The 17342-nt window shown below is 43.7% G+C and overlaps 1 protein-coding gene across 4 annotated transcripts in view; it reads right to left on the bottom strand.

The window, feature by feature from the left end:
• ACE2 (angiotensin converting enzyme 2) overlaps positions 1 to 17342 on the bottom strand; it is a 74406-nt gene that overhangs the window by 55455 nt on the left and 1609 nt on the right. The window contains exons 1-4 of one of the 4 annotated variants that reach the window (XM_056559253.1): positions 14336 to 14445; positions 4763 to 4921; positions 4102 to 4178; positions 3517 to 3607 (exon numbers count right to left, since the gene is read on the bottom strand). In XM_056559253.1, the coding sequence (XP_056415228.1) occupies positions 3517 to 3586 (70 nt within the window). In that variant the 5' untranslated portion in view covers positions 3587 to 3607; positions 4102 to 4178; positions 4763 to 4921; positions 14336 to 14445. Of the gene's footprint in view, positions 1 to 3516; positions 3608 to 4101; positions 4179 to 4762; positions 4922 to 13171; positions 13231 to 14335; positions 14446 to 17342 lie in introns of those variants that run through there. The other 3 variants (XM_056559252.1, XM_056559251.1, XM_056559250.1) reach the window with 3 other exon arrangements.

Raw genomic sequence — 17342 nt, 5'->3', positions numbered from 1 at the left:
TTCCACCATATGGAAAGAGACCCAAAATTCTCTCTTACAGGCTTCTTCTCGCATGAAGAGATTCGCAGATAAGAAAAGAAGAGCTCCTCCCATTTTTTCCCCTGGAGACAAGGTATGGCTCTCCGCTAAATATGTCCGTTTCCGTGTCCCGAGCTATAAGTTGGGACCACGCTATCTTGGTCCTTTTAAAGTTTTGTGTCAAATTAATCCTGTCTCTTACAAACTTCTTCTTCCTCCTTCTCTTCGTATCCCTAATGCCTTTCACGTCTCTCTTCTTAAACCTCTCATCCTCAACCGTTTTTCTCCTAAATCTGTTCCTCCCACTCCTGTTTCCGGCTCCTCGGACATCTTCTCTGTCAAAGAGATTTTGGCCTCTAAAAAGGTCAGGGGAAGAACTTTTTTTTTAGTGGATTGGGAGGGTTGTGGTCCAGAAGAGAGGTCCTGGGAACCTGAGGACAATATCCTGGACAAAAGTCTGATCCTCAGGTTCTCAGGCCCCAAGAAGAGGGGGAGACCCAAGGGGGGGGGTACTGTTACGCCGAGCGCTCCGGGTCCCCGCTCCTCCCCGGAGCGCTCGCTACACTTCCCTCACTGCAGCGCCCCGGTCGGTTCCACGGACCCGGGGCGCTGCGTTACTACCTCCGGCCGGGATGCGATTCGCGATGCGGGTAGCGCCCGCTCGCGATGCGCACCCCGGCTCCCGTACCTTACTCGCTCCCCGTCAGTTCTGTCCCGGCGCGCGCGGCCCCGCTCCCTAGGGCGCGCGCGCGCCGGGTCTTTGCGATTTAAAGGGCCACTGCACCGCTGATTGGTGCAGTGGTTCCAATTAGTGTTTACACCTGTGCACTTCCCTATATCACCTCACTTCCCCTTCACTCCCTCGCCGGATCTTGTTGCCCTAGTGCCAGTGAAAGCGTTCCTTGTGTGTTCCTTGCCTGTGATTCCAGACCTTCTGCCGTTGCCCCTGACTACGATCCTTGCTGCCTGCCCCGACCTTCTGCTACGTCCGACCTTGCTTCTGTCTACTCCCTTGTACCGCGCCTATCTTCAGCAGCCAGAGAGGTTGAGCCGTTGCTAGGGGATACGACCTGGTCACTACCGCCGCAGCAAGACCATCCCGCTTTGCGGCGGGCTCTGGTGAAAACCAGTAGTGACTTAGAACCGATCCTCTAGCACGGTCCACGCCAATCCCTCTCTGGCACAGAGGATCCACTACCTGCCAGCCGGCATCGTGACAGAGAGAAGTTCACTTAGTCTTTGCATTGTGTGTCTGTGTGTGCCACACTAAGCATGGACAACAGAAAGAGAAAAAGAGAACTGTCTGAGGACTTGAGAACCAAAATTGTGGAAAAGTATCAACAATCTCAAGGTTACAAGTCCATCTCCAGAGATCTAGATTTGCCTTTGTCCACAGTACACAACATTATCAAAAAGTTTGCAACCCATGGCACTGTAGCTAATCTCCCTGGGCGTGGTCAGAAGAGAAAAATTGATGAACGGTGTCAACGCAGGATAGTCCGGATGGTGGATAAGAAGCCCCAAACAAGTTCCAAAGATATTAAAGTTGTCCTGCAGGCTCAGGAAGCATCAGTGTCAGCATTAACTATCTGTCGACATTTAAATGAAATGAAATGATATGGCAGGAGACCCAGGAGGATGGACCCCACTGCTGACACAGAGACATAAAAAAGCGAGACTACATTTTTGCCAAAATTAACTTGAGTAAGCCAAAATCCTTCTGGGAAAAGGACAGATGAGACCAAGACAGAGCTTTTTGGTAAAGCACATCATTCTACTGTTTACTGAAAACGGAATGAGGCCTACAAAGAAAAGAACACAGTACCTACAGTGAAATATGGTGCAGGTTCAATTATGTTTTGGGGTTGTTTTGCTGACTTTGGCACTGGGTGCCTTGAATGTGTGCAAGGAATCATGACATCTGAGGATTACCAACTGATTTTGGGTCGCACTGTACAGCCGAGCGTCAGAAATCTGGGTTTGCGTCCGAGATCTTGGGTCTTCCAGCAGGACAATGACCCCAAATATACATCAAAAAGCACCCAGAAATGGATGACAACAAAGCACTGGAGAGTTCTGAAGTGGCCAGCAATGAGTCCAGATCTAAATCCCATTGAACACCTGTAGAGAGATCCTAAAATTGCTGTTGGGAAAAGGCGCCCTTCCAATAAGAGAGACCTGGAGCAGTCTGCAAAGGAAGAGTGGTCCAACATTCCGGCTTAGAGGTGTAAGAAGCTTATTGATGGTTATAGGAAGCGATTGATTTCAGTTATTTTTTTCCAAAGGGTGTGCAACCAAATATTAAGTTAAGGGTGTCAATAATTTTGTCCAGCCCATTTTTGGAGTTTGGTGTGACATTATGTCCAATTAGCTTATTTTCCTCCCTTTTTTGGTTTAGTTCCAATACACACAAAGGGAATAAACATGTGTATAGCAAAACGTGTTACTTCAACCCTTTTCTGTGAGAAATACTTCATTTTCTAGAAAAATTTCAGGGGTGCCAAAATTTATGGCCATGGCTGTATGTGTATACATATATCTATATATATATATATATATATATATATATATGGTAGGGGAATATGCAGGAGTGGTGAACTCTCCCTGAGTTAAATACTCATCCCGTTTAGTTGGTCTAAGGCATCTTGTCTCAGCCAAGCCAGATTACACTGCTCTGTACTGACGAGGGGCAAGTACCCCCAAACAGCTGTCTGCAGATGGGTGCTCTTTCCTTCTAGAGAGAGAGAGAGAGAGAGTTCTGGCTTGGCATTAATCCCGATTAGCTTTTTATATTCCGTAACTGGAGCTAAGCTGATACCAGGGAACATCGCCTGAAAAGGTGATGTAATGAGCTGACTTGCATATTCCCCTACCCAGAATGCCTGCGGAGTGCTTAGTGGCCCTTGAAAGCTCCGTCACACCAGGAGTGGTGAACTCTCCCTGAGTTAAATACTCATCCCGTTTATATATATATATATATATATATATATATATATATATATAGATATATAGATATAGATATATATATTCTACTCTTTATGTATATGACAACTATGAAACAGAACTGCCATAGAGGGCAGGCTTATGAACAGAAACCACAACACAATGATGGATCCCATGGTGGTCACCAGAGACACCCAATGGACCACAGTGACTTACAATGGAGTCAGTTCTATATTTAGTAGCATCAGTGCAAGGAACTGTAGCATTGTATCATTCAGGTAAATAGGTCAACACTGCAGTTCCTTGCACCACTACTAAAAGTGCAACAAATACGAGCAGAAACATTATAGAGGCTCCAATGCTCGCACCAGTGCAGCCACCCCTTCAAACACTTAATCGGTGGCTTGCTGGGAGTCGGACCCCACTAATCTAATACTAGTGGCCTACCCATATTTTTACCCCTTTAATCAACCATTATTTTTGTCAAATGCTGTTATTAAGTAAATATCCAAATCATTTTCTGGAAAGGAATAAAAGTGCTGCAGAATAACATACCTGGTTCAAAAGCGAGGCAGCGTGTTCCATCTGGAGAGCATACAGTCTCTGTACTGTAAATTGTGCTCATCTCATTCAGAATTGTATTCAGCTGCAAATAAATAATAAATAACTAAAATAAAAATCAGTAAAATAGGTTAGATCCCCCACATTATAGTTCAAACTGATATGTAAAATGAGACAATAAAATATAAGCACTATGGGGGAGATTTATCAAAACCTGTCCAGAGGAAAAGTTGCTGAGTTGCCCATAGCAACCAATCAGATCGCTTCTTTCATTTTTCAAAAATGACGTTACCTCTGGATAGGTTTTGATTTAAAAAAGTGTAGAGAAAAGAAAAACTTAAGCCTAAAGCTATAGAACTAAATGTTCTGGAAATATAATTGCCCATATTACACTTGGGGCAGTTAAAAAAAAATAATACTACAAGAAATGTCTATACTATTGCCTGAACATACTGTAGTAGTCAAAGGCTAGTTTGAGATGAGCATAATATGATCGTATTTGTGCTCTCATATTATGGCAGCAAGTCCCAGCCCCATCGCAGGTCTAACGACCATATAACAGTATCATAGGAAATTTACATGGTGGAGCCGTATTGTGTACGTTTGCACTTGACCAGAGTCTGAGTTTTTCTACCACCTGTTCTACCATCAGTGATCTGAGAAAGGAGGACACAAAATGTTATTAAAATGTGTACTGTCAAAAAATCACCATGAATAAAATTCACTTAAACTTGATATGCTCGGTTTATATATAACATATATAATAATAATAATAATTATTAGTCTTTACTTATATAGAGCACACAGATTCCCCAGTGCTTTACACTCAGATTGGTCCCTGTCCCCACTGGGGATATCAATCTTAATTTACCTATCATATAGAATTAAAGGAGATCTGCAGCAGTATATAACTTACCCCTATCTGCAGGATAGAGGAAAAGTGTTTAATCACGTGTGTGTGTGGGGGGGGTCCGACCGCTGGGATCTGCCGCAATCTCCTAAGTCGTCGACTTCACTGAGGTGCACAGGCCCATCCTCTCCATTCAGCTCTATGGGAACGCTGCATCTCCGCCTCTCCCACAGAGATACATGGAGGGGGCGTGTCAGCCACGATCGTCCCCCCCCCCCCCCCGCGATCAATCACTTATCCCGCATCCGCAGCAGGAGATACCACGGCAAATCTCCTTTAAATACATTTTATTTGAGTTATTTATACAATTGTCCTCAAATTTCTTCTTACTCTTGTATATTTGTCGTTCGGTAGAACTGCTGATCCTTTACTTCCCAGATGGATAAGCTGTAATTTCACCCTACTGTCTGTCACTTGATCTTGAGGATATCTTGCAGAGTAGTCACTGGCATTCTTGTAAAACGCAGACCACTTCGCTGCAGCTGCATTCTATCCAAAATAAAAAGAAAAACTTTAACATTGTTTAATATATATCGTAATATAAGCCAACACGTAGCATACTATGATGATATATTGGCAATAGGACAATAACATAGAAGTAATCAAATAAAGTAAATGTTAGCAAATTCTTTAACCCATTCTCCACCCCAAAAGAGCAATTGTACAATGATCATCTATTGTCTCTCCTTTCTCTTTACCAAGATATCAGTCAGTTATTAATTACAATAATTACATTAAAAGTAGCATTACACCCAATTGTAAGTGACCTGTAGTGTTGAGCAGCATAGGCCATATTCGAATTCGCGAATATTCGCGAATATATGGACGAATATTCGTCATTTATTCGCGAATATTCGCATAATAGTAAAATTCTCGTTTTATTTTCGCATATGTGAACATTCGCGTATGCGAAAATTAACATATGCGAAAATTAGCATAGAAAAAAATAAGCATATTTGAAAATGCGTATATGCGAAAATTAGCATATGCACAATTTCGCATATGCGAAAATTCGCACACCAGTCTCACACAGTAGTATTAGAGCCTTCTTTACACCACACAAGCTGGAAGCAGAGAGGGGTGATCACTGTGATGTGTACTGTGAAAAAAAAAAAAAAAGAATATTCGTAATTACGAATATATAGTGCTATATTCGCGAATTCGCGAATATGCGATATTCGCAAATAAAATTCGCATTGCGAATATTCGCGAGCAACACTAGTGACCTGTGCAGTTGTACAGGGCACATAACCTACCGCTTTTAAAGGGAACCTGGCACCCATGGTTTGCTACCACCATATATTTTTATTATTAAACTCTATAACAGTGCTATATACATAGGATCAGCCCTTCATTTATGTGTGGGCTTGATTCATCTGGATCCCCTCCAGCCCCTATCTTTTGCTTGTACTGTGTTGTTTTTGTGTTGTCGGCATTATATGGGCCTAGGAGTTTGTTATATTACCTGGCAGTGTTGTATAGCACTGGTTTTAGATTTTTTTTATGTATAAAGAGCTGATATTTGTTCACCATATGTTGGTACCATTTTGGCAGTGTATGGTGGTATTTACTTTGTGTGGCATAGTGTGGCATATGTTAAGTATATAATGTTGCAGTTTATGGTGGAGGTTGCCTATTACAGTATTTACAGAATAACATAATCATTCTCATTTTGGGCCGTGCAGATTGGAAACTTTTTTTTATTCTTATTTTAGCACAAGGATGCAACATAACAACACGTGAAAAGTGAAAAAGTCTAAAGAGCCACAGAATACACTGTATTGTTATTTGGCCAACAAATGACACTATTATTTGGGTACTGTACAGCACTTAGAATTAGGTACTGTATGGTATGATTGCATGACAGTATACAATATGATAGGTTGCTGATAGAGGATAGAACTAGGGCTAGCTCTCATTGCCACAACATACCCTGCAGCACTTTCAATAAAATGAAGCAACATGTAAAATAAGGTATAAACTTACAATTTACTGAATAGAAGACGACTATTGTTAAATATCAATTAGACCTTATAGTAGCGATAACATGAATTACACAAGAAAATGTTCATAATGTTCAGATGAAAGTGGTTTAGCCATTACAAAAAATGCCATGTCACCCTATCATTAAAGGGGTACTCCGGCACTGAGACATCTTATCCCATATCCAAAGATAGGGGATAAGATGTCTTACCACGGGGGTCCCGCCGTTGGGGACCCCCGCAATCTCGTATTCGCCACCCGGCTGTTTGTCAGCTGGCACCGCGGCGTGCAGCTCAAACAGGTGGGTGGTGAATACGAGATTGCGGGGGGCCCCAACGGCGGGACCCCCGTGGTAAGACATCTTATCCCCTATCTTTGGATAGGGGATAAGATGTCTCAGGGCCGGAGTACCCCTTTAAGTTTATTTTGTTGCCATAACAGCTTTAAGAAAGTGTGCGAGGGCAGGAAGGGGATGTATAGGGAGTCTTAGAGGCAATGCTTCATGGGTATGTAAAAGGTATGTAAATGAGAATCAAGAAGCAAGAAACCTGTATCTCTATGGGTAGGTGAGTCAATGTCCAACACAGAGGTTAAAAAATGTGAGCCAACCAAAACCCTCCTCTGTACTTATGAGGGGTAAGAAACCTTCCACCTCTGTCTACAGAATATAGATAGATGTCTTTTCCTTTTAAGGGTCTATTCACACGTACTGTATTGTAGATTTCAATGTAAACTGAACACAGCTTGAAATCCTGCGCATCAAATCTGCGCAGAATACTGTACGTGTGAATAGACCCTGAAGGAGATTCTGGCTTGGCTGTAATCCCTAGTAGCTACCTGTTGGTGGCACTAAAGACATTTCTTCTTTCCGGAGTAGAGATAATTTATATTGTGCTATAAAGAGTCTAGTGAAGCCCAGGAGAGTGAAGTGACTGTGACCCATGTGTTACACATCTTGAAATACGACAAAGTGCAGCGCATTGGGTCATTTCAAGTAACTTTTTAGTACATTCAGAGACAAATGAGGGTGAATATAATACAGTGATCCCTCAACTTACAATGGCCTCAACATACAATAGTTTCAACATACAATGGTCTTTTCTGGACCATTGTAACTTGAAACCAGACTCAACATACAATACTACAGACAGTCCAGATCTGTGAAACGTGTCACAACTGGAGGAACTGACCAATCAGAATGGACATTTTACTGGTAAATCACCTGTATTACTGAAGCGTATGCACTGACTGGCTGTCTAGTAGCGCCCCCTACAGTACAGGGAGGAACTACAATTTCTGTACTACTCCTTACCGGTGTAGGGGATAGCTGCTCCTTTGGACACCAAGTAAGGGTGGCTCCATTTGGGACAGTGTGTGTACTGTGTAGGACCCTGAAGAAGCTCCTGTCCTCAACATAAACCATTGTTTCCCAACCAGGGTGCCTCCAGCTGTTGCCAAACTACAACTCCCAGCATGCCCGGACAGCCAACGGCTGTCCGGGCATGCTGGGAGTTGTAGTTTTGCAACAGCTAGAGGCACCCTGGTTGGGAAACACTGGCATAGACAGTGATTACAGCTCCCAGCAGATCTTTATTACTTTTATATATAAGGACTTGCTTTATCTCTATTAGTTATCTACTTATTTTGCTTTAATCCTCACCTTTTCCTATTTTTGGATGACATTTTGGGGGCTTCAGAACCAATTACCAGGTAAAGTGTAAATTAGAGTGTAAAGGGAGAGTGTAAATTATAGAGTGAGAGTGTAAATTATTCACTTTTTTAACCCTCATTGAAATGAACTAAAACATTACTTTTATTATGTAATTTAAAATAGATCTAAAAGCAAAAGGGTTGAAAACCAAGCACCTCCACCGTGCTACTGTCTGTTAAGTTATGGTCCCTGCAAGAGCATACTGCATTCACATAAGATATACTGAGTGCACCTGCAGTGTGCATTCAGAAAAACAGGGTATGGTGCTGTATTTAAGGCATTTCACAAAGCCCCCCAACATGTCTTCAGAGGCTATGGGGCACTATGCAAATAAATGTAGATCCAAGTCAACACCAAAAAAATTTCCTTTTTGTGTTTCAGTTGCTTCCTCCTAATCTTTTAAGAGACATAACTCTTTTATTTTTGGGGGCTTGTTTTTGTACAACAGATTCTATTTTGTATTGAAATCTTTTTATTTTACCATAAAAAGTATGAAGCACCAAAAAAAACATATATTATTTGTAAGGGATTTTAAAAAGAAAACTGCAATTATGAAGTTTTTTTAGGGGTTTTTGTTGTTACAGAATGCTCTTCACCTTAACAATGACATATTCTCTTAAATCTGTGGGCTGATACAATTGAAAGAATTTGCATGTTTACATAGCTTTTCTACTAGTTTATAAAAAGTCAAACTTTTTAAACAAAATTAAGTCTGTTAAAATGCTGTATTCCGACCCTGTATCTTTTTATTTTTCCATGTACAAGGCTTGCTAGCACTCCTCTTTGGGCTAGCACTCCCCTATGCTCACTCCTGTCTGATAGGACAGGAGAGAGCACAGAGGAGTATTATCAGACAGGAGAGAGCACAGAGGAGTACTATCAGAAAGGAGAGAGCACAGAGGAGTCCTATCAGACAGGAGTGTGCACAGAGGAGTGCTATAAGACAGGAGAGAGCACAGAGGAGTACTATCAGACAGGAGAGAGCAAAGAGGAGTCCTATCAGACAGGAGAGAGCACAGAGGAGTCCTATCAGACAGGAGAAAGAACAGAGGAGTACTATCAGACAGGAGAGAGCAAAGAGGAGTCCTATCAGACAGGAGAGAGCACAGAGGAGTCCTATCAGACAGGAGAGAGCACAGAGGAGTCCTATCAGACAGGAGAGAGCACAGAGGAGTGCTATCAGACAGGAGAGAGCACAGAGGAGTGCTATCAGACAGGAGAGAGCACAGAGGAGTCCTATCAGACAGGAGAGAGCACAGAGGAGTCCTATCAGACAGGAGAGAGCACAGAGGAGTCCTATCAGACAGGAGAGAGCACAGAGGAGTCCTATCAGACAGGAGAGAGCACAGAGGAGTCCTATCAGACAGGAGAAAGAACAGAGGAGTGCTATCAGTCAGGAGAGAGCATAGAAAATTACTATCAGACATGATAGAGCACAGAGGAGTACTATCAGACATGATAGAGCACAGAGGAGTACTATCAGACAGGAGAGAGCACAGAGGAGTGCTATCAGACAGGAGAGAGCACAGAGGAGTATTATCAGACAGGAGAGAGGACCGAGGAGTGCAATCAGACAGGAGAAAGCACAGAGGAGTACTATCAGAAAGGAGAAAGCACAGAGGAGTACTATCAGACAGGAGAGAGCACAGAGGAGTGCTATCAGACAGGAGAGAGCACAGAGGAGTACTATCATACAGGAGAGATCACAGAGGAGTACTATCAGACAGGAGAAAGCACAGAGGAGTACTATCAGACAGGAGAGAGCACAGAGGAGTACTATCAGACAGGAGAGCACAGAGGACTACTATCAGACAGGAGAGAGTACAGAGGAGTACTATCAGTTAGAAGAGAGCACAGAGGAGTCCTATCAGACAGGAGTGTGCACAGAGGAGTGCTATAAGACAGGAGAGAGCACAGAGGAGTACTATCAGACAGGAGAGAGCAAAGAGGAGTCCTATCAGACAGGAGAGAGCACAGAGGAGTCCTATCAGACAGGAGAAAGAACAGAGGAGTACTATCAGACAGGAGAGAGCAAAGAGGAGTCCTATCAGACAGGAGAGAGCACAGAGGAGTCCTATCAGACAGGAGAGAGCACAGAGGAGTCCTATCAGACAGGAGAGAGCACAGAGGAGTGCTATCAGACAGGAGAGAGCACAGAGGAGTGCTATCAGACAGGAGAGAGCACAGAGGAGTCCTATCAGACAGGAGAGAGCACAGAGGAGTCCTATCAGACAGGAGAGAGCACAGAGGAGTCCTATCAGACAGGAGAGAGCACAGAGGAGTCCTATCAGACAGGAGAGAGCACAGAGGAGTGCTATCAGACAGGAGAGAGCACAGAGGAGTGCTATCAGACAGGAGAGAGCACAGAGGAGTCCTATCAGACAGGAGAGAGCACAGAGGAGTCCTATCAGACAGGAGAGAGCACAGAGGAGTCCTATCAGACAGGAGAAAGAACAGAGGAGTACTATCAGACAGGAGAGAGCAAAGAGGAGTCCTATCAGACAGGAGAGAGCACAGAGGAGTCCTATCAGACAGGAGAGAGCACAGAGGAGTCCTATCAGACAGGAGAGAGCACAGAGGAGTCCTATCAGACAGGAGAGAGCACAGAGGAGTCCTATCAGACAGGAGAAAGAACAGAGGAGTGCTATCAGTCAGGAGAGAGCATAGAAAATTACTATCAGACATGATAGAGCACAGAGGAGTACTATCAGACATGATAGAGCACAGAGGAGTACTATCAGACAGGAGAGAGCACAGAGGAGTGCTATCAGACAGGAGAGAGCACAGAGGAGTATTATCAGACAGGAGAGAGGACCAAGGAGTGCAATCAGACAGGAGAAAGCACAGAGGAGTACTATCAGACAGGAGAGAGCACAGAGGAGTACTATCAGACAGGAGAGAGCACAGAGGAGTGCTATCAGACAGGAGAGAGCACAGAGGAGTACTATCATACAGGAGAGATCACAGAGGAGTACTATCAGACAGGAGAAAGCACAGAGGAGTACTATCAGACAGGAGAGAGCACAGAGGAGTACTATCAGACAGGAGAGCACAGAGGACTACTATCAGACAGGAGAGAGTACAGAGGAGTACTATCAGTTAGAAGAGAGCACAGAAGATTACAGTTAGGAGAGAGCACAGAGGAGTACTATCAGACAGGAGAGAGCACAGAGGAGTGCTATCAGACAGGAGAGAGCACAGTTGAGTACTATCAGACAGGAGAGAGCACAGAGGAGTGTTATCAGAAAGGAGAGAGCTTAGAGGAGCACTATCAGACAGAAGAGAGCACAGAGGAGTACTATCAGACAGGTGAGAGCACAGAGGAGTGCTATCAGACAGGTGAGAGCACAGAGGAGTACTATCCGACAGGATAGAGCACAGAGAAGCCCCATCAGACAGGAGAGAGCACAGAGGAGTACTATCAGTTAAGGGAGAGCACAGAGGAGTACTATCAGACAGAAGAGAGCTATCAGACAGGAGAGAGCACAAAGGTGTGCTATCAGACAGGAGAGAGCACAGAAGAGTACAGTTAGGAGAGAGCACAGAGGAGTACTATCAGACAGGAGAGAGCACAGAGGAGTCCTATCAGACAGGAGAGAGCACAGAGGAGTGCTATCAGACAGGAGAAAGCACAAAGGAGTACTATCAGACAGGAGAGTGCACAGAGGAGTACTATCAGACAGGAGAGAGCACAGAGAAGCCCTATCAGACAGTAGAGAGCACAGAGGAGTACTATCCATTAAGGAAGAGCACAGAGGAGTACTATCATACAGAAGAGAGCTATCAGACAGGAGAGAGCACAGAGGAGTGCTATCAGACAGGAGAGAGCACAGATGAGTACTATCAGACAGGAGATAGCACAGAGGAGTGTTATCAGAAAGGAGAGAGCTTAGAGGAATACTATCAGACAGGAGAGAGCACAGAGGAGTGCTATCAGACAGGAGAGAGCACAGAGGAGTACTATCAGACAGGTGAGAGCACAGAGGAGTACTATCAGAAAGGAAAGAGCACAGAGCAGCCCTATCAGACAGGAGAGAGCACAGAGGAGTCCTATCGGTTAAGGGAGAGCACAGAGGAGTTCTATCAGACAGGAGAGAGCACAGAGGAGTACTATCAGTTAGGAGAGAGCACAGAGGAGTGCTATCAGACAGGAGAGAGCACAAAGGAGTACTATCAGACAGGAGAGAGCACAGAGGAGTACTATCATACAGGAGAGATCACAGAGGAGTCACCCCAGTAGGAAGGAAATTACATGAGGAGGAGGTTTGTTACAGTGTGTCACCCCAGTAGTAATGTGATTACATGAGGAGAAGGTTTGTTATAGTGTGTCACCCCAGTAGTAATAGATCACATGAGGAAGAGGGGTGTTACAGTGTGTCACCCCAGTAGCAAAGAAATTACATGAGGAGGAGGTTAGTTACAGTGTGTCACCCCAGTAGCAAGGAGATTACATGAGGAGGAGGTTAGTTACAGTGTGTCACCCCAGTAGTAAGGAGATCACATGAGGAGGTTTGTTACATAGCGTCACCCCAGTAGTAAGAAGATTACAAGAGGAGATTTTTGTGTAGTTACAGTGTATTATCGGAAATGATAACCCCTTAAGAACATTGTGGGGGGGGGGGGAGAGGGTTATATATAAAGACATGTGCAGAGGAAAAGTGGAGCAGTTGCCCATAGCAACCAATCAGATAGCTTTTTTCATGTTTCAGAGGCCTTTTTAAAAAATAAAGAAGCAATCTGATTGGTTGCTATGGGCAACTGGTCAACCTATCCTCTGCACAGGTTTTAATAAGTCTCCCCCATTGGAGGTAAATATATGTCTTGGTGCCCTGGTACTCACTAGGAAGTACACTTACATCCTGAGCAGCAGACTAACTATGGAGCGAGTGCAGGAGCTGTTAGCAGCCGCGCACCCGGTATTCTTGCTGTTCTCCTTCATTAACCCCTTAAGTGCCGCAATCACTGTCCCCCTAAACTGATTGGCTATGCCGCAACATGTATGCTGGGGTCCAATCAGTTTGCTCACCTGTCGGAGTTCCTCTTACCTGCTCCATTCGGGTCCCAGCTCCAATGTGCTGATAGAGCCTGCTGAGCCAGGCTCTACTAGCAGATCACCAATAACATTGAGTAATGCTATGCAACAGCGCAGCATTACTCAATGCAAGCAGTCTGAAGATTGCATATAAAAGTTCCCTATGGGGGTCCTAAAAAAGTAAAAGTAAACTAAAAAATTTTGTTTTGTTTTTTTATTTTTTTTAAAACACACATAAGCCCCTCCCCTAATAAAGATTTAAATCATTCCTTTTTTCTCTTTTTTAAATAAAAATAAATAAAAAAAAACTTTGGTATTACTCCATGTAAAAATATCCAAACTTTTAAAATATAATGTTTATGATCCCATATGATGAATAGTGAAAATGTAAAATAATGCCAATGTCCGCATCACAACCCAGAATAAATTGAATATAAAAGTGATCAAAAAGCCTTTTATGTGCAAAAGGGGTACTTATGAACACTACAGATCATGGCGCAACAAATGAGACCTCTTACAGCCCCGTATAGGGAACATTAAAAAAGTTATAGGGCTCCCTAGCTTAGTCCTTAGATAGTGTAGGGGGAGGAAATCGGAAGTTAAAGGAGTAGTCCAGTGGTGACCCAGTGGTGAACAACTTATCCCCTATCCTAAGGATAGAGGATAAGTTTGAGATCGTGGGGGGTCCGACCGCTGGGGACCCCTGCGATCTCCTGTATGAAGCCCCGACAGCCCGCGGGAAGGGGGCGTGTCGACCTCCGCACGAAGCGGCGGCCGACACGCCCCCTCAATACAACTCTATGGCAGAGCCGAAGCGCTGCCTTCGGCAATCTCCGGCTCTGCCATAGAGATGTATTGAGGGGACGTGTCGGCCGCCGCTTCGTGCGGAGGTCGACACCCGCTATCTGGCCGGAGAGCCTGGCCCCCGTACAGAGAGATCGCAGGGGGCCCCAGCGGAGGGACCCCCCGCGATCTCAAACCTATCCCTTATCCTTAGGATAGGGGATAAGTTTTTCACCACTTGACTACCCCTTTAAGTCAAGTGTGAGAGGAGAAGAGAGGAGCTGAGGTAGCAAGGGGGAAGGAGGGAGGAGAAAGTTCTGAGGTGTTACTGGAGAGAGTCTGAGGAGAAATCTAAAAATCTACAGCCACGCAATTCTCAAGAACCCCATCGCACAGGTGCAGTTCCAAGCCTGGTGAGAAGCAAGAAGCTCCGGGGAAATACTCCTCAGTCAATCTAAAGTCAGCGTGGGTTGTCTAGAAACTAAGGGGGGGATTTATCAAAACCCGTCTAGAGGAAAAGTTGCTGAGTTACCCATAGCAACCAATCAGATTGCTTCTTTCATGAGCAACTTTTTCAGTCAGTCAGTCCAGTCAAGAGTCAGGTTGCAAAGGATAACATTTACTACAAGTATCAGTAAGGCATGAGGACTCCCCGAGTTATCTTTGCATTCAACCTTACTCTGAGCTACTGTGTAAAGGACTTTACCAACTAAAAAAACATATATGTATAGGTTCTAATGGGTTATTTGTGAATCAGATTCTAAGAAAAAGGCCTCAGTTCTTGCTCTTTGGGTTCCTATTATGTTAGATGTTCACTATCGTTTCAGGGCCTAGGCCCACCTAAAGATCCTCTGGTAAGCTGGTCCAGTAAGGGGACCAAGCCACAGAAGGAACCAGTAGAGGATAGCAGAAGTAAAGAAGATCACTTGCTGGTAGAGTTGATTCATTTTTTAAGGTTTTTTTTTTGTGTGTGTTTTTTATTTTATTTCACAAATAAACAACAAATCCTTACTGACTAGGTCCGTGTGCAAAACTGATGGTGCCCTTAAAAGTAATCCTGTGCTAGTTCTGTAACCTGTGGGCCCACAGCATCCCAGGCAGATACAGATTAGGTAAATACTTTTCATCTCAATGCAGATCCTATAATAAGTCATTTATGGAAAACAATTTATTGCTATGCATACGTAGAATAAAGTTCAGGAGTTATAACTTTCTTTGACAAGACACACAGGGTTAATTATTTGTCACACTTCAATATTCTCACCTGATAAAAACAACACAGTGCTAATTGTATGCTATTGAAAAGCATTTACGATCAGAGGAGAAAAACTGCCCCAATTTATAGAACAATATTTATTTTACTTTTATTATGTCACCATTTGCACTTAACTAAGTTTATCTAAAACTAACAGACAAATGAGTCTCTATATATATTGTTATGGAGCTGTAGCTAAATTACAGTTATACTGAAGTCTTGGGCAGATTTGTAACTTTCTAGGCCTAAATTATTTGTTTACAAAAAAATATTTATTGTGTCATTAACCTTCATAAAAATCCTTTTTCTGGAAATCATGGCTTATAAAATAGGTCTTTATAAGTAATATACTGTAGGTGCCACATTTTATTAAAATATCTCCAGACTTTTGAAGGTTATGCTGGAATATACATGTCACGCTCTGCGCTCCGGCTGCAAGGTCTGGCCGTGCGCGCAGTGTCCCGGGGTCCCCGTCAGGTCTGGGATTCGCATTGGGGGGCACGCCCACATGCGAATCCCAGCTCGTCACTCACCTCGCTCCGCTGCCTCTGTGTCTCAGCTCTGGCGCGCGAGTCCCCGTCCCCTAGGGCGCGCGCACACCGGAGCTCTGAAATTTAAGGGGCAAGTGCGCCCATAATTAGTGTTTGCATCGGACACCACATTATAAGTCCCTGCACCTCCCAAAGTTCCCTGCCCGATCTTCAGTGCCCCTAGCCTGAGATTAAGCGTTCCATTTTGCCTGTTGCCTTACCCGTGTATCCAGACCTTCCCGCTACGTTATTTGACTCCGCACCTTTGCCGCCTGCCTTGGCCTTCTGCTACATTTGACTACGCTACTGCTTTATCCTCTGGTACCTCACCTTGCCCAGCTACCTGTGTGGTCGAGCCGTGTTGGGGGTAGCGACCTGGGTGTCGCCCGCCGCAGCAAGCCCATCCTGCCCTGCGGCAGGCTCTGGTGAAGACCAGCGGCACCTTAGACTCCGCTCCCCGATACGGTCCATGTCATCAGCCACACAGGTTAGAGGATCCACATCCAGCTCCGTGACAATACACCTATACATACACGTCTTATATAGATATATGTATATATTATTATTTACATACATTCATATCATAGGGAATATTCTATCTGAGGCATAACTCTTAAAAAAAATGTATTATTGGATAGATGGGTTGTAGAACATTTAGCGTTGACTCTTTAAGGTGACATATAAAGTATTAAACTGAGCTCCAGGGCCAGGTGCTTTTATAGCTTAGATAATGTGATGATCTCATCATTTGGAAATTGTAGCAATGATAATAAAGTTTTATATATTGTGATTAGACAGTGTAGAGTTTTATTAGCAGATATTATCAATACTCATTCTTGACTATCTCTACCATAGAACATTTAGAGCATTTAATCTAAAAGGGTTTCCGAGATTGATAAAAATATGGCTAAAGGGGGTCAATGCCATAACGCAACACAACTTCTAGCACCACCGATCCAGCGCTCCCTGCTTGGTCATTGACTCATGGTGAAGGAGACCCTTTGTCTAAGTAAATGATGAACAGAAAATGACCCATTCATTCAGCTAATACCAGGGCTCAGTTTCCAAATGTTGATATTCTAAGAATAGGACGCCAATATTTAAGTTTCGATAAACCCCTGAATATAAGTTTCATGAAATAAGAAGATTATTGCTTTTCTCTTTCAGAAACATCTCAACTCTTATCTACAGTCTCTATCTGGTATTGCAGCGCATCCCTATCCAAGTGAAAGGGCCTTAGCTGTATTTCCAGAAACAGTCCATGGGCCAAAGTAGCAATGTTTTTGGAAGTATCCGTCTCCTTCTAAATTTAGGATATATTCACTCAGGTGAATCTTCTGCAAGTTTCCTGTTGCAGGTTTAAGCTGCAACGGATTTTCTACAGCAGATTTTATTGGCTCCAAAAGGATCTGCTGTGAATTTTCTGCTTTGGATTTTCCCCTGCGAAAATCCATCATGGAAAAGCCCACAGGTTTTCCGCAGTCGAAAACTCACAGAAGATTTGCCAATGTAAATGTACCCTTCTACTGTAAAAGCTCTGTCATATGAGACTGTTCTTAAAGGGGTACTCCAGTAGGGAAAAAGGTTTACAAATCAAATGGTGCCAGAAAGTTATA

This window comes from Hyla sarda, chromosome 2 (assembly GCF_029499605.1).
Source record: "Hyla sarda isolate aHylSar1 chromosome 2, aHylSar1.hap1, whole genome shotgun sequence".
Taxonomy (NCBI): domain Eukaryota; kingdom Metazoa; phylum Chordata; class Amphibia; order Anura; family Hylidae; genus Hyla; species Hyla sarda.
Note: the sequence above shows the minus strand (reverse complement) of the source record. Positions and strands in the feature narration are given on the sequence as shown.